Below are 25265 nucleotides of genomic sequence, written 5' to 3'. Positions count from 1 at the left end.
TCCGGACCAAGTCCCCTCCCTACCACCCTTGAAAGAAGGCAAACATGTTCCACAGCCTAGGGCTCTCATCCGCTCTCGTATCAATTAGACCTGTTCATGGGCCGGGTAGCCCGACGGCCCGGCCCGCACCCCGGCCGGGTTTGGTCATATAATTAGGCCCGCGGGCCTGACCTCGGGCTTAATACAGTAAGCCCGACTCAGTATTATATATTTTATAAAATATATAATGTCTTTTATATATTATATAAAATATATAAATAATATAATATTTATTAAAATATATATTTATAATTTAATATATATATATATATTTTATTCTTTTCTTTATAATTTCAATCTATCTCTCTCTTTATTCAGCTGCTTCAACATTAATAATAATAATAGTATAGGCTAAATTTCGGGCCCGGGCCCAGGCTTGGGCTTCGGGCTTTTTATGAGGGTCGGGCTCGGGCCCAATATGTAGGCCCGATGGTTGGGCCGGGCTCGGGCTCGGGCCTTAAAAAAATTTGTTAATACACAGTAAAAGCCCGGCCCGAGCCCGGCCCGGCCCGGCCCATGAACAGGTGTAGTATCAATCGAGGTATTCTTGAAGTTTTGGTGGAATGGGACAGCTTACCATCGGCCGAAGCCACCTGGATTCCCTTGGCAGAGTTCCAAGCCACGTATCCGGAGTTCGAACTTGAGGACAAGCTCGTAGTCCAAGAGGGGAGTAATGTTATGGATGCATTCCTCGGGAAGAAGTATCATCGCCGCCGACAGCATCAGGGACCTGACCATCGCCAGCAGCAGCAGTGATTCAATGTCCTCATCCTACCCAGTTCGGCAACAATAGTCTTATCCAGATTAGATTAGACTATCTTACTTGTTCTTATCTTATCTTATCAGATTAGGATTAAGAGAGACTTATCTTATCCTTATCAAGATAGAGCAGATCTCCCTATTCAGCAAGGAGTCTCCCTAGGATTAGGACTCTTGTAATCTCCTATTTAAGGAGACACTATTATTGAATGAAGATATCGAATATTCAGTCAAGAAGTGAGTTAGGAGAGTTGGTGATCTCTTGAACAAATCACCAAGGCGCCAAGATAGGTTCATCAAGAGCAGGAAGGAACAAGGGAAAATAGGTGGTTTTCCCTGTGGACCGACCCGTGACAAGATCCTATTCGCGGGCCCTCAACAGAGGTGGGGACCATAGTAGTTATGTGAGTCCAAATTTTATTATGTTTTTGAGTGTTATATATGTTGTTTTATGTTTTGCCACCCTATAAGGGCATAGTTGTCTTTGTACTATTCTATTATTTTAGTATAAATAACAAGTGAAGGGGCGGCCAGATCATTGCTCTCTTTCCTTTCCAACTTCTCTTCTTCTCTTCTTCACCTTCTCTCTTCAAGAAACTACTTTTCTTTTATATTTTTTAATTCAGTGGATTTCTACTTGGTTTCAGAGCATCGACTAGGGTTTCTTGAAGCATTCTCATGCAGCCCTAGATCAGCCAACTATATGAAGTAGTAAAGGGCTGATCAATCTGCTATAGATTGCCTAGTTCGAGTTTTTGGTGGGATCTAGTCATCAGGAAGGTGATCTACTATTCGACATCAAAATCAAGAAGAACTGGAGTACGGGGAAGAGTCCCAGAAAAGTTGGACTCTTTGTTTTTGATCTGATCTTGGCCGCCCAGGTATTGTTAGTTTTCTTTTGATTTTCTAAAGAGGGCGGTTTGGTTTCTGGAAATTTCTGGGCCTCCCGGAGTGATCGATTCACTTTTCTCTCTATTGGGAGGCGTGGAGAGGAGAGAGATTTCCCTCTAGCTAGGGTTTTCTTCTTCCGGAAGGGTTGGTTTCTGTGTGTATGATATTAAATTATTTTTTGAAGGCCTCCAATCTATTTTTTTCTTATTGTTGAACTATTTGAAGTAAGATGGAGAGTTGGAATACCGAGATGAAATCTACCGATACTGTGGGACTGGGTGTTGGAGGTAGTAGTGATATTTTTGGGTCTGGGATCATTACTACAGTAAAACTTGATGGTACAAATTATTTGGAGTGGGCACAATCAGCTAAGATGGCTATTGGTGCCCGTGGAAAATTATTTGGGATGGAGTGACTGAAACCTACTCTCATAAGCAAAATGAAGCCAGAGCCTATCAGTTAAGAAATCAGGTGATAAGTATGAAATAGGGAGAAAAACCTCTTGCTATGTACTTCTCCATGCTGAAAACCCTATGGCAGGAAATAGATCACTTAGAAACTGTGGTATGGGAAAGTGTAAATGATGTAGCAACTTATCACAGACTGGTAGAGAGGAATAGGGTTTTTTGAGTTCTTAGCAGGGTTGAACCCTGAATTTGACATTGCTAGGTAGCATATTCTTTCTAGGGAGGGTGTGACGCTCTCTCAGGCCTATGCCTTTGTCTCTAGAGAGGAGAGTAGGAGGAATGTAATGCTGAGACAGCCTGGGATTGACTAGTCAACTATGGTTGGTACAACAAAACCTGAGCCGAATGGAGACAAGGGGAGTAGTGAGACTAGAAGGGAAGATAAGAAGGACTTGGTGTGTGGTTATTGCAAGAAGCCTAAGCATACCAGGGACACTTGTTGGAAGCTTCATCCAAATCTTATGCCTGCTCGAATAAGAAACAAGAAGGGAAATGCAAATGTAGCCACTACAGGAGACTCTTCAACCCCTCTCTCTCAAACTGATTGGGAATCCATTGCAGTAGCAGCAATGAGAACAGAATTGGAGAGGTTTGGACAACTTATGAGTAAGAAATATTCACCTAGCTCTAGCCTTCCAGATGGACTGCAGAATGTAGGAGCCAACTACACCACTTCCTTTGCACATACAAGTAGTTCATATGCAACTGCAAATCTTGCATCCACTTTAGGTAAGAAGGTACCTCCCTGGATTATAGACTCAGGAGCATCTGAGCATATGACTAATGCCCCTACCATTTTCAGTTCCTATCAGTTGTGCTCTGGTAGAGATAGAGTCTCTATAGTAGATGGTTCACATATGCCCATTGCTAGGAAGGGGATAGTTAGAGTGACCAATGATATAACTCTGTCTTCTGTTTTACATGTCTCTAGACTTCATACCAACCTATTGTTTGTTAGTTCTTTGACAAAAAACTTGAATTGTTCCATGACCTTTCTTCCTGGTAATTGTGTTTTGCAGGATCTGGAGTCAAAGAAGATGATTGGGAGTGGTCGTGAGGTGAATGGAGTCTACCTTCTAGATGAGATTCCGAGACATCAGGACCATCATGTTAGCAGCAACAGTAGTAGTGGGTCAGAGTCAGTGAACCAGATTATGCTTTGGCACAATCGCTTGGGGCATCTTTCCTTTAGTTATTTGAAATGTCTTTTCTCAAAATTGTTTGAGTCTGTTCAGTTATCTACTTTGGAGTGTGAGAGTTGTTAGTTAGGAAAGCATTGTAGATAGTCTTTTCAACCAAGTAATAAAAGAAGTACTTCTACTTTTAATATTGTTCACACTGATGTATGGGGGCCATATCATATCCCTTCCATGGGAGGATTCCGTTACTCTCTTGTTTGTGGATGATTATACACGATATTCTTAGATATATTTGATGAGATCACATGATGAGGTTCCTAACTTGGTACGATAGTTTCACTAGATGGTTTCCACACAATTTGGAGTGAGAACTAAGGCTTTTAGATCAGATAATGCCAGAGAGTACTTTGAGAAGGACCTAACCACGTATCTTTTAGAACATGGTGTAGTTCATCAAAGCAGTTGTGCATATACACCGCAACAGAATGGAGTTGCTGAGAGGAAAAACAGACACATTGTGGAGGTGGCAAGGAGTCTTATGGTGTGTGCTTCAGTTCCTGTGCAGTTTTGGGGAGATGTAGTTCTTACAGTCATGCATTTGATTAACCGTGTTCCTTCACGAACTTTGGGGTTTAAGGTGCCATTTAGCCTTCTTTTTCCAGATGGAGAGATATTTCATATACCTCTAAGGGTTTTTGGTTGTCTCTTTTGTTCACATTCTTGGCCCTCATCGCAAGAAATTGGATCCTAAGGCCAAGAAATGTGTTTTTCTCGGGTATGCTCAGAACCAAAAGGGGTATTGCTGTTATATCCCAATGTCGAGGAGCAGATTTGTCGCTATGGATGTTACCTTTTTTGAATCCACATTCTTCTTCTCGAGTGGTTCTCCTCATGGGGAGAGTTTTGGGGAGGAGAACTCACAATCTATTCCTCTTCCTGTTTATGTGGTGCCTTCATCAGTTCAGCCAGCATCTACATCAGTTCAGCCAGCACCTGCACCTCCAGTTTCATTACCTGAGCCACTACTGGCAGCCTCACAGAAATATCAGCGCCGGCAGATGATGGTTGACTCCACACATCCTCAACCCACACCACTCTCTGTCAGTCCTTTTGAAACTCTAGATTCGACAAATATAGTTCCAGGTATTCCTCTTGAGCCTAAGCCTGTTATGTTTTCTGATGATAATGTTTTTGTCCCTAACACCATTGTTGCAGCTGATCCCACTGACCTTGATCTTCCCATTGCACTTCGTAAGGGGAAGAGAAAGTGTACAACCCACTGCATTTCACAGCATCTCTCCTACAATGCCTTATCACCCTCTTACCGTGCTTTTCTTTCTTCTTTGGATTCTGTGTCTATACCAAGAATGTTACCGAGGCTCTCTCCAAACCTGAGTGGAAAATAGCCATGCAAGATGAGATGGATGCTTTGGTCAAAAACCAAACTTGGGAAATAGTTGATCTCCCCCTAGACAAGGAGACAATCGGATGTAGATGGCAAGATAGAGAGGTCCAAGGCAAGGCTGGTAGCAAAAGGGTATACCAGACTTATGGTGTTGATTATCTAGAAACCTTTGCACTAGTAGCTAAGATGAGTTCAGTTCGTATCCTTTTATCTCTAGCAGCCACCTATTCATGGCCCTTGTTCCAGCCTGATGTCAAAAATGCTTTCCTCAATGGTGATTTACAAGAGGAGGTATATATGGACATTCCAGTAGGCTTTTATGAAAATGTTGGTAAAGGAAAGGTGTGCAGACTCAGAAAATCTCTGTATGGACTGAAACAGTGACCTAGGACTTGGTTTGACTGGTTCAGAGGGGCACTCATCCGTTTTGGATACACACAGACACAGTCTAATCACACCCTCTTTGTGAAGAGGAGAGATGCTCTGGTGTCAATTCTGATTGTGTATGTGGATGATATAGTGGTGACAGGAAATGATCTGGAGGAGATTGATGATCTCAAAAAATCATTGTGACAAGAATTTGAGATCAAAGATCTTGGTGAGCTCAAATACTTCTTAGGGATTGAAGTTGCAAGATCCAAGCATGGGATCTTCATTTCATAGAGAAAGTATGTACTTGACCTACTGCGGGAGATTGGGAAGCTGGGGACCAAACCAGCAGACACTCCTATTGATCCAAATCACAGAATTAATGGTGTGGATGGTGAGTTGGTAAAGGATGTGGGGAGATATCAAATAATGGTGGGCCGACTGTTGTATTTGTGTATGACATGACCAGATATTTCTTATGCTATCAGTGTTGTGAGTCAGTACATGCATGCACCTCGGGTTCAGCACTGGGAAGCTATTGAGAGAATACTTGCATATCTGAAAAAGCACCCTGGTAGAGGCATTCTTTTCTCAAATCATGAGAATCTAAAACTAGAATCCTATACAGATGCAGACTAGGCAGAATGCTTAGATGACAGGAGGTCTACATCAGGAGTGTGTACCTTTGTAGGTGGAAACTTGATCTCCTGGAAGAGTAAGAAGCAAGCGGTTGTGGCAAGGTCAAGTGCAGAGACTGAGTATAGATCCATGGCTCATGGTGTCTTAGAACTACTTTGGGTTAGATCTCTTTTGAGTGAGATTGGGGTAAAAGCAGAGGAACCTATGATATTATACTATGACAATCAGGCTGCAATCTATATTGCCCACAATCCAATTCAGCATGATAGGACAAAACACTTTGAAGTTGATACACACTTTATAAGAGAAAGGGTAACAACCGGAGAAGTTTGTTTGCCTTGTGTCTCTTCAGAGTTGCAGCTGGCTGATGTTCTCACTAAAGGGGTGGCAAAGAACAGGCTTGAACATGATCTACGCAAGTTGGGAATGTGTGACATTTACTCTCAACTTGAGGGGGAGTGTTGAAGATTAATTAGTTTTATTATGTTTTTCTGAGTAGATGTTTTATGTTAGTTGTTAGATAGGAGGTGGGGACCACAATAGTTATGTGAGTCCAAATTTTATTATGGTTTTGAGTGTTATATATGCTGTTTTATGTTTTGCCGCCCTATAAGGGCATAGTTGTCTTTGTACTGTTCTATTATTTTAGTATAAATAATAAGTGAAGGGGGCGGCCAGATCATTGCTGTCTTTTCTTTCCAACTTCTCTTCTTCTCTTCTTCACCTTCTCTCTTCAAGAAACTACTCTTCTTTTATATTTTTTAATTCAGCAGATTTCTACTAAAAGGGTGCTAAAAGATATAGAGAATTTGTGGAAAGAAATAGGATGTTTGAATTTCATATAGGGCTGAATCCAAAATATGACATTACTGGACAGAACATATTGGAAAATGATGATGTAATCCTCTCTTAGGCTTATTCTATGATGAGTCACCTCATTAGAACCCTCTCTTAGGCTTATTATTATTAACATTCTTGATTAGTTATCCTCCTATTAAGTCACCTCCTTGTGTGTCTCCTCCTATTGAGTCATCTCCTAGTTCCCCTATTTCAGTTCCTCCACCACTGCCTCTACGTCCTCTTTCATTTGTGCCTCCTCCTATCCTTTAGAGGTGGTAGCAACGACAAAGGTTTAGGAATGAGCAAGTTGTTTCCACTTCTATAGTTGAGCTTCTTACACTCCAAGTTGCTGAAGAGACAATAGGTGTTGAGCCTATATCTTAGCATCCCCCTTTCCTTGACCTTGATATATCCATTGCCATAAGAAAGGGAAGAGAAAATGCATTGCACATTGTATTTGAAAGTATCTTTCTTATGGTTTGCTCTCCCCATCATATTATTCCTTCTTAACCTATCCCTAAGTTTGTATCAAAAGCACTATCAAAACTAGAATGGAGGGATGCTATGAAAACAGGGATAGAGGCATTGCATAAGAATGATACTTGGGATGTGGTTGATTTACTTGAGGGCAAGGAACTTGCTAGGTGGAAATGGGTTTCCACTATAAGGGACACAAACATATGGGTTAGACTACTTGGAGACATTTCCCCTGTTGCTAAGATGACATTTGTAAGAGCTTGTTGTCTTTGGTAGCTAATTTTGATTGGCCACTCTATCAATTTGATGTAAATAATGCTTTTTTGAATGGGGAGTTTCATGAAGAAGTGTATATTCTCTTCCTCCTAGGATGTATGAGAAAGAAATGCAGGGTAAGGTATGTAAATTGAGCAAGTCTCTCTATGGCCTTAAGCAACCATTGAGGTCTTGGTTTGAGAGGTTCAAGGTTTCCCTTGTTCATTTTGGATACACAGAGACATAGTCAGACCATACCCTCTTTGTGAAGAGGAGAGGTTCTCTAGTTACTTTCTTAATTGTCTATGTGGATGACATTGTAGTTACTGGTAATGATATGCAAGAAATTGATAGCCTCAAATACTTTCTTAATGCTGATTTTGAAATTAAAGATTTTAGGAGAATTGAGATACTTCTTGGGGATTGAAGTTGCTAGGTCCAAATATGGCATCTTCACCTCCCAACGTAAGTATGTGCTTGACTTATTGGAACAAACAAACTTGGGGTCAAACCTACTGCCACACCTATTGGTTTGAATCATAAGCTCTTTTCTTCCGACAAAGAGTTGCTTGTGGATAGGGCAGTGTTCCAGAGGTTGCTTGGGAAGTTGTTGTACCTATGCATGACTCCCCTTGATATTTTTTATGTTGTTAGTGTCATTAGCTAGTTTATGCATGCCCCTGAAGAAACAGACATGGTTGTAGCAGAGAGAGTTTTATGTTACTCGAAGGGTACACCAGGAAGAGGTATCCTCTTTGGAAAGCTTGGTCAGAGGAAACTAGAAGCATATACAGATGCTAACTAGGCAAGATGTATTGATGATAAGAGGTCTACATCTGGGTGTTGTACCATAGGTGATGGAAATCTAATTTCTTGGAGGAGCAAAATATAGTCAATGGTAGCTATGTCTTCAAATAAGATAGATTATTAGGGGTGGATTCGAGCCGAGCCGAGCCGAATAGTACCAGGCTTGAGCTCGGCTTGAGACCATTCTACAAGGCTCGAGCTCGGTTCGAGCCAGAACCTTGAGCTCGAGCTTGATATTGAGAAAAAAAATATTTTATAAAAATAAAAATTATATATAAAAAAGTTTTTATTTTAAATTTAAAAAATTAAGAATTATAATATTTTTATTTATTTTCTATAAATTTTATTATATATATTATATATATTAAATATCAAATATATATTTATTATATATTAAATATCAAATATATATTTATTATATATTAAATATCAAATATATATTTATATTATATATATATATATATATTCGAGCCAGCTCGCGAGCTTCATGAGCCGAGCCCTAATATGCTTGAGCTTGTTTAATAATCGAGCCACTAAATTGGGCTTGAGCTCGGTTGAAACCGAGCTGAGCCAAGCTCAAGCAGCTCGTGAAAAGCTCAGCTCGTTGCCACCCTATAGATTATAGAGCCATGGCACATGGTGTATCTAAGCTGTTGTGGTTACGATCTATAATGGAGGAGATGGGTGTTGAATATGACAAGCCTCTAATGCTGTATTGTGACAATCAGGTGGCCATTAGCACATAATCCTATCCAACATGACCAGACCAAGCATATTGAGATGGATAGGCACTTCATTAAAGAGAGAGTGGCATCTAGAGAACTTTGTCTACCCTCATTGCATCTAAAGAGCAACTGGTCGATGTACTTACCAAGGGAGTTCCTAAAGCTAAATTGCAGCAGTATGTAAGCAAGTTGGGCATGATTGACATCTATGCTTAGCTTAAGGGGGAGTGTAGAAATATTTGGTTGGATGGGCCATAATTTAGTTCAGCCTTATGTTTGTTATTTTTTTATGTTAATGGGCCTTTAATTTCATGGACCTGTTGACCTTTTTTCTTTAAGTTTAGAAGCAGCTGACCATCAAGGGTGTTTTATGTAATTACAACTATTTTATTTTGAATAAAAGATTCAAGGTCTGGAGAGAGAGTATGGTTGATTCTTCTTCTTCCTCTTCTCTTCTCTTCTCTTGCTCTATCTTTCTTTCACACTCTTTCTTTCTATTTTTCTTGATTAAAGAAAAGAATTAATTGTTGATTAGTTTTCTTCTTTCTCTCCACTTTTGAAATCATCTTTCTCTTTAGAATGTGAGTCATGTCAGTTGAGTAAGCATTATAGTCTCATTTAGTCCTAAAGTTGAGAGTTGTTTGTTCCTAGTCCTTTTTTGCTTGTTCATTCTGACACTTGAGGTCCAATAAAAATCAAGTTGTATAATGGGTACAAATATTTTGTAATCTTTGTGGATGATTATTCTCACAAGATTTGACTATATTTAATGTAAAACTATTCAGAGTTGTTTTCCATATGTTAGTTGTTTTATGTAAAAATTAAGATTCAATTTGGCATTTCTATTAAAATTTGGATATTTGACAATGGTTGTGAATTTTTATATACACCATTTCAAAAGTTTCTTGGAAAATGGTATTTTTCACTAGACCTCGTGCTCATACACCCCTCAACAAAATAACGTTCCTGAAAGAAGAAATTTCCATCTTTTGGATACTATCTATTCCTTGTTGATACATGTGAATGCTCCAAAGAAATGTTGGAGTGATGCTATTCTTTCTGCCTATCTTTTAATTAATAGAATACCATCATCTTTTTTTGCATAATATTCTCCCTTTTCTGTTTTGTTTCCTTCTGAATCTCCTTTTTGTTGACTCCACATATCTTTGATTGTGTCTATTTTGTTCATCTTCTTGGTTTGGGTCTTGGTATATTGGATGCTAGGACTGTAAAATGTGTTTTTCTAGGATACGCTTGTATCCAAAAGGAACATAAGTCTTACAGTTTTACTTTAAGAAAGTACTTTGTTTGCTTTGATATTACTTTCTTTAAATCTATGCCCTATTATGTTCTTGATGTTGCTCCTAGTAATGTTTCTAAGGTGCCTTTGCCTATTCCTGTCTCTTTTGTTTCTATTTCCAATACTTTGCTTGCTGAGAAACCATCAATTGAGCGAGTGTATACATGACACAAAATGCCATCTACTTATTCATTAAATCCACATTTACCCTGTCTTGATCTTCCTATTACTCTCTAAAAAGGTAAATGTAAAACACAAAGGCATGAGGTGTAATTCAGAATGTAAGAGGCATAAGCCTCCTAAAGAGGAGGGGGATGAGGAGGGAGGGGGAGGCAGAAGAAGAAGAAGATGAAGGAGGATATCATTTTTTTTTGTTTATTTCATTTTTATGAAAGATGTCGTGTGATGCATAGCACTAGCTCAAGGAGGAGGGGGGGGGGGGGTCTAGGGGTGGAGCCCCCCTTCCCAAACTTTCTTTCCCTTTTCTTTTCTACCTTTTCTCTTTTTTCTTCCCTTCTCTTTCTTTCTTTGGCTTGAAACAGTGTAGAGTGGATCATTCAGCTACAAGAATGCTTCTCTAGCATTCCACCCTGCCCAGAGATTATCTATAAAACAGAACATACATTGTCAAACCCCATATATTCTCATAGATGGTCTTATTTTTATGTTGGAGGAACTAATGAGTTATCAACTTTTAACTTGTTGAAAGAAAAAACTTGTGCAGCAGCCTTTACATTGTATTGTGAAACTTTAGGTATTGTCCTTGTGGGAAATTTGTGACTAAGTTCTTTTAATTCCTGTATATTTACAAGTATTTGTTTTTTTTTTTTTGTTGAATATGTCTTTGTTTTCTTTTTATGCAGGATGGAAATTTTATGGTAGGATGCTTGGGTTTTCCACAGGTGAGTGTCTGGCCTATTATACCCCCAGCTTCCAAGGGAAAAGTCTAGATAAAATAGTGCTTCAGCTCTTGCAAATGAAATAAAAAAGTTCATTGTTTTGTAGTTTTAATAAATTTAGATATATTCTAATGGTATGGATACTTATCTTTCTAGAAACTTATTCCTTTCATAGAGTTCATTTGTGATCTAATTTGTTCCATAATTCTTGTAGAGAGTTAAGGGATCATGTTAGCGAAAAAAAAAAAAACAAGAGAGATCAAGAGGGGAGATGGAGGAAAAGGCTTCACTCATGCAAGGAAAAGGAAATGGAGGAGTGGAGAAGAAAGTGTTGCTGTTGTCAGAGATGTATTATCAGAAGGAGCTTACAGTGAAGTTACTGGAAGGAAGGAAAGGTACAACCTTGATAGTGGGTGATGCACCTTTCTGGTTTCAATGTTTTCTTGATGGAGCTTTCTCGTTAGTTAGCAGGAGATCTGGAAAGTTAATATCAAATATTTAGAGTATGTAAGAGAACGGGAAAGGAACTCCAAAGGTTGGTTTGTAACACTAGAAGAAAGATTCGAAAGGGGTAAGAAACATTTGATATTTATTCCTGAAGGAAAAATGCTAGAAGGATGGGTGAAGGTAGAAAACGACCTGCACTAGTTCCTAGTGACTAGGTGGGATAGAAAGAGGGAGAAGACGTGAGAGAAAAAGCTGGTGGAAAGAGGACTGAACAAGGAGGAAATAAAGGAGATTAGAAAGAGATTAGAGAGATTGGGGATGGACACTTCTGATGAAGACCAAAGCTTTGTAACAATTGCCCTCCCCGCACCAAAACCCAAGTTGTGGTTAAATGGGGAAAAGGGGATTGGGAACAAAGACTAGTGCTATCCTCAAAGGTTGAGGTGAAAGACTGGAAAATGGTTTTGGAGGAGGTGACGTTGAAGTTAGGGACTACTCAGACAGCTATCCTAATTCTGTTTGATGAAAAGAAAGCAATATTGGATGTGGGAAGCAAGATGGTTGATTTTACTTTGTAGAGAGACTGGGCCGAATGGGCCCTAGTATCTTTTCTTGTAGTGTGCTATTTATTTATTTGTTTGTTAATGGACCTATCTTTATGGGCCTGTTATTTCTTTTTGTAAGTTCTCTTTATGTTACTGCCTAGCTGGCCGCCCACTTAAGGGCATACTTGTAATTAGCCTAAAGAATGAAGTTTGACAAAAGGATTAGAGAAGGGAGAGAAGAGATAATTCGAACTCTTCTTCTTCCTCTTATTTTCTCCATCTTCTTCCTTTGTGCTGCTGTTCTCTACTTTTCTTCTTCTCTTCTCTCTAATTTTAACCAAGTTTATATCAGTTTGAGGACTGATTCACATCTTGGTATCAAAGCAAGTTCCTTTCTTCCTTATTTATTTTTTTCTCTTTTCCCATACACCCTTCAATTAGGAGAGTGTATGCAGAGATAAGTTCTCTATAGTTCAGAGGATCGTTTGCCTAGTTGGTAGAGGGTTTGGAGAGTGGAAATCTGGTCGAAAACTGCCAAGAAGTGATGCTGTATTATTTCTGCCCAAAACCCTAGCCGATTAGAGAGTTTAGAAGTTACAGGTAAAGGAGAAGCTTTGGGTGTGGTGCTCTATGCTTGGGAGGTGTCTTTTGACTTCTAAAAGAGGGTGGTTCAGTTTTGGAAGAGATTGGGATGCTCTGGTAGGAGCCACTGCATCTTTTCTCTTTCTCCCCGATAGTCGGGCACAGTGAAACCCTAGTTTTCAAGCATCTAGGTACTGTTTTACCTCAAGTAAGTTTATAAAGACCAAATTTCTGGTTTTTTGATTACCATTTGATCAATGGAGCAATACGGAAGTGAATTCAAGCAGGTACTAGTTTTCGGGCTTGGCTCGGTAGATTTTGTTTTGGCTGGTGTGACCACAATTAAGTTAGATGGAACCAATTATCTTGCTTGGGCACAGTTTATAAGGATTTATGTTTGTAGTAGAGGAAAATTAGGATATCTCACAGGAAGTAAGGTGAAACCGGAAGAAACAGACCCTGAATTTGAGAAATGGATCCAGGAGAACTATACAGTCATACGATGGTTGGTCAGCACTATCTTTGGATGTCTTCAACCAAGGAGATCTGGGACAGTGTTACTGAAACCTATTCACAGAAGTTGAATGTGGCAAGAGCCTACAAGCTGAAAAGTGATGTGAAAAACCTAAGACAGGGGGAGAAGAGTGGCAATCTACTATTCTATGTTGAAATCCCTATGGCAAGAAATTGATGTTATTATGGAGACAGTTGTATGGGAGAGTACGAAGGATGCAAAAACTTTTAGGAAGTTGGTGGAACGAAACAAGGTCTTTGAGTTTCTTATAGGACTCAACCCTGAGTTTGACATCATTAGGCAGAATATTCTGGCCAAGGATGAGGTAACTCTTGCCCAGGCATATGCTATGGTAAGCAATGAAGAGAGTAAATGGAAGGTTCAGTTACAAAGTCCACCTACAGAACACTTTGCACATGTTGGAATAAAGCCAAAGGGTCCAACTGAGAAGAAAGAGCTAGTATGTGAATATTGCAAGAAACCGAGGCATAATAAGGACACTTGCTAGAAGCTTCATCCTAATCTTCTACCTAACAGGTTTAAGAATAACAATAGTTTTAAAAAGACCAGTCAGACAGGAAAGCCTAAGATAGCTAATGTTGCCACAATACCTGAAGGAGGAAGTAAGGAGAGTGAAGAGAAGTCAACCATGGAACAGTTGGTAGCAATGAAGGCAGATTTTGAAAAGTATGGAAGGTTGTTAAATCGCTTGGAAGCCACTGTCTCTACATCTCACTCTTCAGGCAACACATCATCATCATCCGCATTTGCTCACTCAGGTATTCGTGCTTCTACAAACCATGCTTCAGCTTCAGGTAATAATAAAATCCCTTGGGTCATTGATTTTGGTGCATCAAACCTATGACCAGCTTGTCTAATCTATTTTGTTCATACCACCTCTCTAGTAAAGAGAAAATATCCCTTACTGATGGGTCTCTTGCTCCAATTTCTGCCAAGGGGGATATCAAGACCTCTAACACCATTTTTTATCCTTTGTCCTTCATGTCCCTAAACTTGATACAAATCTTTTGTCTGTTAGCAGCTTAACTAAATCCATGAACTATAGCATAACCTTCTTTCCCACTCATTATGTTTTTCAAGACCCGCAATCTTAGAGGATGATTGGGAGTGGCCATGAGGCGAATGGAATATACTTGCTGGACACACCTGATAGGATTCTTGGACCACCTCATGGGGCTGCCTTGGAGTCAGTTTTGTTAGAGTTTGTTAACAAAGTCATGTTATGTCATTTTCGGTTTGGTCATTTGTCTTTTTCTGCTTTGAGTCATTTGTTTCCAAATATGTTTAAGGGAGTGTCTTCATCAAGTCTTCATTGTGAGTCGTGTGAACTGGCAAAGCATTGTAGGCAATCTTATTCTGTAAGCAATAAAAGATCCATTTCTCCTTTTCATATTGTTCACTCTGATGTGTGGGGGCCATATCATTTGCCTATTATGGGGGGTTACAGGTACTTTATCCTTTTTATTGATGATTATTCTTGTTACACTTGGATTTATCTCATGAAATCTCGGGATGAAGTACCAACTTTTGTGCAAAAATTTCATGAACTTATTCTTACCCAATTTAACACCTAGATCAAAATATTCCATTCTGATAATGCTAAGGAGTATTTTGAGAATACCCTCTCATCCTATCTTGAAGCTTTTGGGGTTATTCATCAAAGTTCTAGTTCCTACACTCCACAACAGAATGGAGTGGCAAAAAGAAAGAACTGACATGTGGTTGAGATTGCCCGATCCCTCCTTTTTGCATCCCATGTTCCTATAAAATTTTGGGGAGATGATGTCCTTACTGCTACCTTTTTGATTAACCGTATGCCTTCCTGGATGAGGATCTCTTCTCTCTTCCTCTCTGTGTTTTTTTGGTGCACCTTCTATGTACATGTTCACAGCCATCAAAGGCACAAATTTGAACCTAAGGCTCGTAAATGTGTTTTTGTAGGATATGCCTCCACACAGAAGGGATGTTGTTGTTTTGATCCGGTTAGTGGCACCCGCTTTGTATCTTGAGATGTCACATTTGCTGAGTCTACTCCTTTCTTTAGTATTCCTCCTGAGGGGGAGCAATTTGAGGAACCCTTTGTTATGTCTCCAGCAGTTCCTCTTCCTATTCCTTTTGAGTCATCTGATGAGGTGTCCACTTCTCCCACTGGGCCTACCTCCAGTATTCCTGCTCCTCCTCCTCCACCTCATCCTCCTATAATTCCTCCCCATCCTGTTCTCCAAAGGTGGTACCAAAGACACAGATTCAGACATGGGCAAGTTGTTTCCACTTCTACAAAAGAGCCTCTTGCTCCTCCCATCATTACTGAGGTAATAGGTCAGCTTTCCTCCGACCCATCTACTTCTTTCCCAGACCTTGATCTTCCTATTGCTCTTCGCAAGGGCAAGAGGAAGTGTACAGCCCATTATACACCTGTCCTATAGCCTTTTATCCCCTACCTACTACTCTTTTCTTACTTCTGTTTCTTCCCACGTGATACCCAAGTCTGTACCAGAAGCCCAATCTAAACCTAAATGGAGGGATGCTATGATGGCGGAACTAGATGCTTTGCAAAGGAAACATACCTGGGATATTGTGGATTTGCCAAGAGAGAAGGAACCAATGGGTTGTAAATGGGTATTTGCTATTAAATATCATTCTAATGGCTCTATTCAGAGGTTTAAGGCCAGGCTGGTTGCTAAAGGCTACACTTAGATGTATGGTATTGACTTATCTTGAAACCTTTGCCCCTGTGGCTAAGATGACCTCAGTCCGGGTTTTGTTGTCCTTAGTTGCTACTTTTGAATGGCCTCTCCACCAGTTTGATGTTAAAAATGCTTTCTTGAATGGAGATCTACATGAAGAGGTCTATATGTCTTTGCCTCCGGGAGTGTATGGAAAGGAAATGCAAGGGAAGGTGTGTAAGCTGTAGAAATCCATTTATGGTCTCAAACAGTCTCCTCGAGCCTGGTTTGAGAGATTCAGGGCGTCTCTTATCTCATTTGGTTACACACAAACTCAATCTGACCATACCTTGTTCTTAAAAAGAAGTGACTCTCTAGTGACATTTTTGATAGTTTATGTTGATGATATTGTGGTCACGGGTAATGACACCCAGGAGGTCAGTAAACTCAAAAAGTTTCTTAACTCTGAAATTGAGATCAAGGATTTAGGAGATCGCAGGTATTTCTTGGGCATTGAAGTTGCTAGATCTAAGGATGTATCTTCATTTCTCAACGCATGTATGTCCTTGACCTCCTTGCAGAGACTGGTAAACTTGGTGCTAAACCAGCCTCCACTCCTATTGATCCCAATCATAAGCTTTCAGCTACAGATGGTGAACCTTTATCTAATAGGAGAGTGTTTCAGAGACTGTTTGGGAAGTTGTCATATCTCTGCATGACTCGACCAGATATTTCCTATGCAGTGAGTGTTATTAGTCAGTTTATGCATTCTCCTAGAGATACACATTTAGCTATTGTAGAAAGAGTTCTGTGTTACTTGAAAGGAGATGTGATTCAAACCAATAAAATTAGCAGAATGTTTTAGATTAAAGCAAAAGAATGTAAGGAAGAAGAAGACAACAACAAGAAGAAGAAAGATTGGAGAAGAAAGGAGAAAGAAAGGAGGAGTTCGATAATCTCCTCTCTTTCCCCACTAATCTTTTAATAAAATTACTTAAGTTACGTAATTTACAAGATTGCCCTTAAGTAGGCGTCCACATCAGCACTATACTTAGAAAACATAAACAAGAGCTAAAGGCCCAATAAGAAAACATAACAAGAAAGACACTAATGGGCTAGGGCCCATTTGGTCCAATCTCTTTACACTCCCCCACAAGTTGGGCATTGATATCCATCATGCTCAGCTTGCTTATATAGTGAACCAGCTTTCCTTTAGGAACACCTTTTGTCAAAACATCAGCCAACTATTCTTCAGAAGCAACAAATGGTAGACAGACTTCTCTTGAGGCAACTCTCTTTCTTATAAAATGCCTGTCAACTTCAATGTGCTTAGTTTTGTCATGTTGAACAGGATTATGTGCAATGTTGATAGCAGCCTAGTTGTCACAATATAACATCATTGGCTTCTCACAATCTATACCCAATTCATCTAAAAATGATCTCAACCACAAAAGTTCAGAAACTCCATGTGCCATTGCCCTGTACTCCACTTCAGCTAAGGATCTTGCCACTACAGACTGCTTCTTACTCCTCCACGATACAATGTTCCCTACTACCATAGTACAATAACCTAAAGTGGACCTCTTATTATCAATACATCCGGCCCAGTCAGCATCAATGTATGCTTCCATCTTCATGTGTCCATGCTTAGCAAACAAGATACCTTTCCCTGGAGTCCCTTTTAGATAGCACAGAACTCTCACAGCAGCTGCTAAATGTGTATCTCTGGGAGAATGCATAAACTGGATGATTACACTAACTGCATAGGAAATATCTGGCTGAGTCATGCAAAGGTATAATAATAACTTCCCAACCAGTCTCTAGAACACTCCCTTATCAGGCAATAGTTCACCTTCATGTTAGACAGTTTTGTATGCCCTTAGCTTCAATCAGAATGATGTACTTTATGAGTTTATTGTAAATGAATAAAAGTGCATATTTGATTCATGTTCCCTTGGTATGTTTCTGAGTAATACCCTTAAACTGGACACTTAATGAGACTCGTGTTAGTTTAGAATGTTCACAGCTAGTGGGTCGGTCTGGGGAGACCTATCCTGACAAGGCTGACACTGTGGTGCCACCAAGTCGGTTGGGGTGGCCTGTCTCAGCTGCCAGGGTGAGACCCTAGGCACATACAGTGTAGGATTAATTGAATCTATGAACTGGACCAGATTTCCAGTATTGCCCTGGACCTTGGAGATTGATGGGCAAAATTGGAAAGTTACACCCGACCCCTAGACTCGATTATGATACTGCACTAGGTGTCGGATTGGGCTGTCTTTGATGTACCATTCAGTGAGATCCTTAGCCGGGGTCAAAATCTGGGTATGTTGGGACAGTCCGAGAATTCATCTGAGTGGGTGATCATAGTGACAGGATCAGCCCCTTTGTCGGACAAAGGTAATGATCGGGGATGCACTCTCACTGATGGAAACCAAGACTACCGGCAGCCGATTTCAACCGTTGAGATTTGTTTTGCAAAGTATATTTTATGAGATATAAAAGTATATATATTATGGTTTCTAAAATGTTTGCAAGAAGGTTTTAATTCCCGGGATCCATATAAGTAGAGAGGGCAACACTGTTCCTTGCAGCCGAGGGAGAGGTCCTCTCTTGTCGGGCAGTGTATGATCATTATGGGCTGAGAGGTTAAGTGTAAGACCATTGAGGATAATACCTGATGGGCTAATCTTGCATCTGCCCACAGTCCCTGGGTGTTACAAGGTGGCTTGGCCCAGGGACCACTTAGGGTAAGTGTTGGGCCCATAGAGCCCATTTGATGGGTTTCAGGGGGTGCACTGTCCATAACAGTGTATTTGGCCAGGCCTTGTAACAAAGGTTGGGCCGAACCCATGTGGCTGATGTGTAGATCAATGCTTGGGTCCCACGCCATACAAGGAAGCCCAACTAGGCAGCAGTTACGAAGGTTAAGTGAGCATATAAGCTTAATGGACCTAAAGCCCATTTCGAACTGGGCTATTTTATTAGTTAATAATGGGGCAAATTTTGAGATGGATTAGCAGATAGGATAGGGTCTTGACCCTATCCACTCATAGAGTCTAGATCTGAATGTGATTCAGATCTAGAAACCTCCTAATGAGATTAGGAGAAAGCTAATCTAATCTGCAGAAAAGATAAGGGTTTATCCCTATCACCTAAAAAGGGGTCTTATCCAAATATGATTTGGATAAGCAGCTCCTAATTGGATTAGGAGCTGATCCTTTAGGTTAACAAAAGGAGGGGGCGGCAGCCTTTAGAATATACACACAATCAAATTTTCTTCAGTGTTGAAATCACAAGAAGAGAGAATTTTGCACCTTGCGAATACTCTCTTGCCGCCTCCCTGTTCTTATCGCCCTGTTTGCTAATTTGATCTCCAGTTGTGGGAGAAGTCAAGATTCGACCTTGACATCAGTTCTTTGAGAAAGAATTGATAGGAAGCTGTGCTCACGTGCCATCCTGTTGATTCTTGCGAAGGACAGAGTTCTTGGAGAAGAACACTGTTGATTCTGCTCCATCCTGCACTGCGCCATCTTCAGTGGGAGCAGTCTTTGGATCCTTCCTTGGGCGTGAACACCTTCGTTGGGAGATATTATTTCTCCGTATCAGGTATAATCCTCTCCTACTCCTTTTGATTCAGATCTAGTTCAGTTTATGGTTCAAGAATGATCCTTGAAAATATGATTTTCTAAAATAGGGAATGCGATTCCCAGTTGAAGGGAGAGAAAAATTTTTGAAATTCACCCCCTTATTCCACATTCTTTGGGCGTCCATACGATGGATCTCTCATCCCTTCACTTCACTAGCTGACAACTTATGATTTAGGTCTATAGGAGTAGAAGCAGGTCGAGCCCCCAGTTTGCCAGTCTCTGCAAGGAGATCAAGAACATACTTCCGTTGAGAAATGAAGATACCATCCTTAGATCTGGCAACTTCAATTCCCAAGAAATATCTGAGTTCTCCCAAGTTTTTAATTTCAAACTCAATGTTAAGAAAGCTTTTGAGATGAACAACTTCCTAAGTATCATTACCAGTAACCACAATATCATCAACATAGACAATCAGAAGGGTCACTAAGGAATCTCTCCTCTTAACAAACAAAGTATGATCCGACTGAGTCTATGTGTACCCAAAAGCAACAAGAGCAGCCTGAAATCTGTCAAACTAGGCTCTAGGAGATTGCTTAAGGCCATAAAGAGACTTCTTTAGCTTACAAACCTTTCCTTGCATCTTCTTCCCATACACCCCTGGAGGTGAAGACATATAGACCTCTTCATGTAGGTCCCCATTCAAAAAAGCATTCTTTACATTAAACTAATGAAGAGGCCAATCAAAAGCAGTAGCTAAAGATAACAAAACTCGAACTGAAGTCTTCTTAGCTACTGGGGCAAAAGTTTCTAAGTAGTCAATACCATACATCTGGGTATATCCTTTAGCAACCAAACGGGCCTTATATCTCTCAACAGTACCATCAGAGTGATACTTAATAGTGAACACCCGCTTACAGCCAACCAGTTCCTTTCCCTCAGGCAAATCCACAATTTCCCAGGTATTGCTCTTATGCAAAGCATCTAGTTCAGTCATCATAGCTTCCCTCCATTCTGGTTTGGACAAGGCATCTAGGACAGATCTGAGAGTCACATGTGTGGAAACAGAGGCAAGGAATGAATAGTAGGAAGGGGAAAGAAGGCAGTAGGACAGGTGTTTGGAAATGCAATAAGCTATACATATTTGTTTGCCTTTGCGAAGGGCAATAGGGAGATCACGATCAGGGAAGGTATACGAAGTGGTAGAAGAGGGCTGACATGTTACCTCAGTAGTGATGGGAGGAGCAAGAGGCACATCTGAAGGCGTAGAAACAACTTGCATGTCTCTGAGTCTTTGTCTCTGGTACCACCTCTGGGTAATAGGATGGGAAGGAAAAGTAGGAGGATGACTAGGAGGAGGGAGAGCAGGGATAGATGACTCGACTGAAGGAGACTTCAATGGGAATTGGAAAAGGAACAGATGGTGACAATGCAAACAACTCCTCTGAATGCTCCCCCTCAAGAGAAGTACCAAAGAAAGGAACAAATTCTACAAATGTGACATCTCTAGAAACAAAACGAGTGCCACGAACCAGATCAAAACAACAGTACCCCTTCTGTGTGGAGGCATATCCCAAAAAGACACACTTGTGTGCTTTAGGCTCAAACTTATGTCTTTGATGATTGTGAACATGAACATAGCTGTTAGGTTGAAGGTTTTGTATGTATTGATGGTTCGGCTTATAAGAGTTCTTATTAGCCTGTATTTGAGTTTAAGTTGTTATGTATTGGGCCTGTGTTAATGGGCCTAAGTCTGTTTAGTGTTTTAAGTTGTCTGGGTGTCCCATCACTAATCAGGGCCATCCCAGTCATTTCATGTAACATTGTACTGTACTTTAATATAAATAATAGTACTGTCGACTGGGTTAGTTCAGTTCGACATTCACAGCATTTCTTGGTCTTCTCCTCTCTTCTACTGCTTCAGCTACAGCACTTCAGCTTTCATGGTATTAGAGCATTAAGCACCTTCCTGGTTACAGCCGACGCCATCTCTTCTCTCTTGTTGTCTTTCTTTTCTTTTTTTTCTGGGTTGCTGTCGTGAAACCCTAGGGTTGTAGGAGAACAAAACAAGGTTCGAACCTAGGGTTTCCCTTGGTTGTAGGGTGCAAGGGAAGTAAGACCCAGACGCTGATGTCCTACTAGACTGTTCTAGTAGATAGTAGCTATTCGGCTACTAAGAGAGGTCTGTATAGGACAGACCTAGTTGAGGACTGATTTCAGCAGTCCTAGCAGTAGCCGTAAGGGGGAGAACTCTCTCTACAGTTGCAGTACTCGAAGCTCAAGTGAAGTTTGCATAGCACAGTTGGGAGAACTCTCTTTACAGTTGCAGTACTCGAAGCTCAAGTGGAGTCTGCATAGCACAGTGGTGGAGAGCCCTTAGTTTCAGGTCGGTTACCAGCCCAGAACACCTCATTTGCTGCTGCAACTTAACTGCTTCAGAACTGTGACAGTCTCGGCAAGTCTGAAACAGTGTTGCGAGCTGTCAGAACCTTCTTCAACTCTGCAACTAGTCTCTCTTTCAGCACTGTGATCACTTCGGCTAGTCTTAAACAGTGCCATCTACACAGAGACTGCAGTCAAGATGTCTTCAGTATCCGGAGAGGTTTCTTCTAGGGACAACAGACCTGCTGCAAGGTCTTCAAATCTGGAAAACCCTAATCTGCACAGCTTACAGATTACAAGTGTGTTGTTGGATGAGTACAACTTCAGGGAATGGTCCGTTTCTGCAATGCTTTTTATTACTTCCCGTGATCTCACAACCTACTTAGATGGGAACAAGAAGGAACCTGAGGTTGGCAGTGCAGAGTATGCTGTGTGGCGCAAGGAGATTGCCATAGTTATGTCCTGGTTGCTTGCCTCTATAACTCCTCGGGTTGCCAGGACTGTTCATCACTTTCCTACAGCAGCCAAGATTTGGGAAAATGTATCTAAGACCTATGGACAGAAGACAAACAATGCTAGAATCTACAGACTGAATCAAGACATTGCGGCCTTAAGGCAAGGGGATATGACAGTTGCAACATACTTTGCAATTCTGGAAGGCCTTTGGGAAGAACTTGACCATCACTTGATATTGGATTGGGAAAATGCCAGGGACAAGGAGAGACATGATAAGCAGATTGAAGAGAGCAGAGCCTTTAAGTTCTTAGCTGGCCTGGACCCAGTGTATGAGGGTATAAGGTCACAAATTCTAGGGAGAGATGAATTGCTCGAGTTACACCATGTTTATTATCTGGTGAGGAATGAAGAAGTCAGGAGAAAGGAGATGCAAGTTGACTCTCAAACTCAACCAACTGAACAATTTGGAGAACATTTAGCCCTGGTCTCCACTAAGGGAAACAGACATCCAGACAAGAAGCACCTTAAGTGCACTCATTGTGGTGATGAGAGACATGTAAAAGAAAAGTGTTGGGTCCTGTATCCTCACCTGAAGCCAGTTGCATTGAGAAAGGACAAGAAATAACAGAAGGGTCATGCGGCAAGTGGGAATCTTGTCACCAACAACAATGGTGACAACTCACAGAATATACCAACAGTGTCTTCTTCTCCTATGGGGCAGGTTGTTGATTCCTCTAGAGCTGGTGCTTTGGGCTGCACTGGTAGTGAGGTAGAGGTCCTTAGCCGGGCATTAGCCCGTCTAAGGAATAATTCTTTTGCTTCCACCTCTCTTGCCAAATCAGGTACAGTCTCTGCCTTTAGTGCAACTAGCTCTATTGACTCTACTTCTTGGGTTATTGATTCCGGTGCAACTAACCACATGACACATATGTCCTCCTTATTCTCTTCATATCATTTGTTGTCTGGTCAGGATAAGATGAGAGTTGCTGATGGGTCTTTCTCCACCATCTCTGGAAATGGGGTGGTTGACCTAAGCAAGGACCTCTCTTAAATCAGTTCTACATGTTCCTAGTCTTACCTCAAATCTTTTGTCTGTTTCAAAACTTACCAAAAACTTGAACTGTAGTATAACATTTTTTCCTATTCATTGTGTCTTTCATGACAGATTGACAAGGAGAACGATTGGGAGCGGTCATGAGTATGGAGGCCTCTACTATTTTGATGCAGACATCGGTTCAGCCTTACAAGCATCTGCTGCTAGTAGTCCGGAGAGTGTGGAGTCAATAGCTAGGTTGCATCTGTGGCATGCTAGGCTAGGTCATTTGTCTTTCTCTTCATTAGAAATGTTGTTTCCCGAATTGTTTAAGGGCATTTCAAGTCAGAGTTTAATTTGTGAAGTATGTCAAATGTCAAAACAATGTAGAACTGTTTATCCAATTTCCAGTAATAAAATTCGAACTCCTTTTGATTTGGTTCATTCTGATGTTTGGGGCTCTTCACCCATTGTTTCCATTGATGGCTTCCGTTACTTTATCAGTTTTATTGACCACTATTCTCAATGCACATGGATCTATCTGTTAAAAGCACGGGATGAAGTACCACGGATAACTATTGATTTTTGCAAGATGATTGAAACACAGTTTGATAAGAAGATTAAGCAATTCCGGTCAGATAATGTTGCTGAATATTTTGAAAAATCCTTGAACTTATTCATGAAAGATGCTGGCATGTTACATCAATCATCCTATGCTAATACCCCTCAGTAGAATGGGGTTGCTGAGCGCAAGAATAGACATCTATTGGAGATAGCTCGAGCCTTACTATTCCAGCACAAAGTTCCCAATCAATACTGGTCTCAAGTTGTACTTACTGCATCATATCTGATAAATCGGATGCCATCTAAGGTATTGGGTATGAAAACCCCTTTCTTTGTTTTGTGTCCCACTCTTCCAGACTTTCCTCTCCCTCCACGGGTCTTTGGTTGTATATGTTTCATACATGTGAAGGATCCAAAGAAGACCAAGCTGGATCCTAAGGCTACGAAGGGAATATTTTTGGGGTACTCTCCTACACAGAAAGGGTACAAGTGTTATGATCCTGTCTCCAAGAGAAAGTATGTCACTAGAGATGTGGTCTTTTTTGAGTCTCAACCCTATTTTCAGTCTTCTCAGAATCCTCTTCAGGGGAAGACTAGTGGGATGGAAGAGGATTCTCATTCTCCCTCATTTTTTGTTCCTTAATCACATTTATCTCCTACCTATCACTCCTTTGTGTATGCTCTTTCCTCTGTACGTGTTCCTTCTAGGTACTCAAAGGCAGTGTCTGATCCAAGGTGGAAAGAAGCTATGAATGAAGAGATGAAAGCCCTAATAAAAGCAAGAACTTGGGAATTAGTGGATCTGCCAGAGGGGAAGGGCACTGTTGGGTGCAGGTGGGTGTTTACTGTAAAGCACAGGGAGGACGGGTCCATTGAAAGGTACAAGGCCAGACTTGTGGCAAAGGAGTTTACTCAAAAAGAAGGAATTGACTACAAGGAAACCTTTGCCCCAGTAGCAAAGCTCAACACAATTCGGGTTCTATTGTCACTAGCAGCAAATTTTTCATGGGAACTTCATCAGCTGAATGTGAAGAATGCCTTCCTAAATGGTGATCTTCATGCAGAGGTATTTATGGAACCTCCATCAGGCTATGACTTTGGTAGAAAGGTGTGTAAACTGAGGAAAGCATTATATGGTTTGAAGCAGTCTCCTCGTGCATGGTTTGAGAGGTTGTGTGGGGCCATGAAGAAAGTGGGGTACACTCAATGCGGTGCAGATCATACCTTGTTCATAAGGAGACAGGATAGCAAACTTACGGCACTCATTGTTTATGTGGATGATATGGTGATTACTGGGAATGACTTGGAAAAGATAAAAAGACTGAAGGAGTTTTTAGCTTCGGAATTTGAGATCAAAGACTTGGGCCATTTGAGATATTTTCTTGGGATTGAAATTGCTAGGTCAAGAGAAGGAATCTACATATGTCATTGGAAGTATGTTCTTGACCTCCTAGAGG

General features: G+C 40.7%; 1 protein-coding gene across 1 annotated transcript in view; it reads left to right on the top strand.

The window, feature by feature from the left end:
• The window catches only part of TOP3A (topoisomerase 3alpha), a 100169-nt gene that overhangs the window by 66183 nt on the left and 8721 nt on the right, over positions 1 to 25265 (top strand). Inside the window, exon 18 of the mRNA XM_010271997.3 lies at positions 10976 to 11014. Within this exon, the coding sequence (XP_010270299.1) occupies positions 10976 to 11014 (39 nt within the window). The remainder of the gene's footprint in view (positions 1 to 10975; positions 11015 to 25265) is intronic.

The sequence above is a fragment of the Nelumbo nucifera genome, chromosome 5, assembly GCF_055504915.1.
Source record: "Nelumbo nucifera cultivar China Antique chromosome 5, China Antique-T2T, whole genome shotgun sequence".
NCBI classification, from domain to species: domain Eukaryota; kingdom Viridiplantae; phylum Streptophyta; class Magnoliopsida; order Proteales; family Nelumbonaceae; genus Nelumbo; species Nelumbo nucifera.
This window is presented reverse-complemented; position numbering and strand designations above follow the sequence as displayed.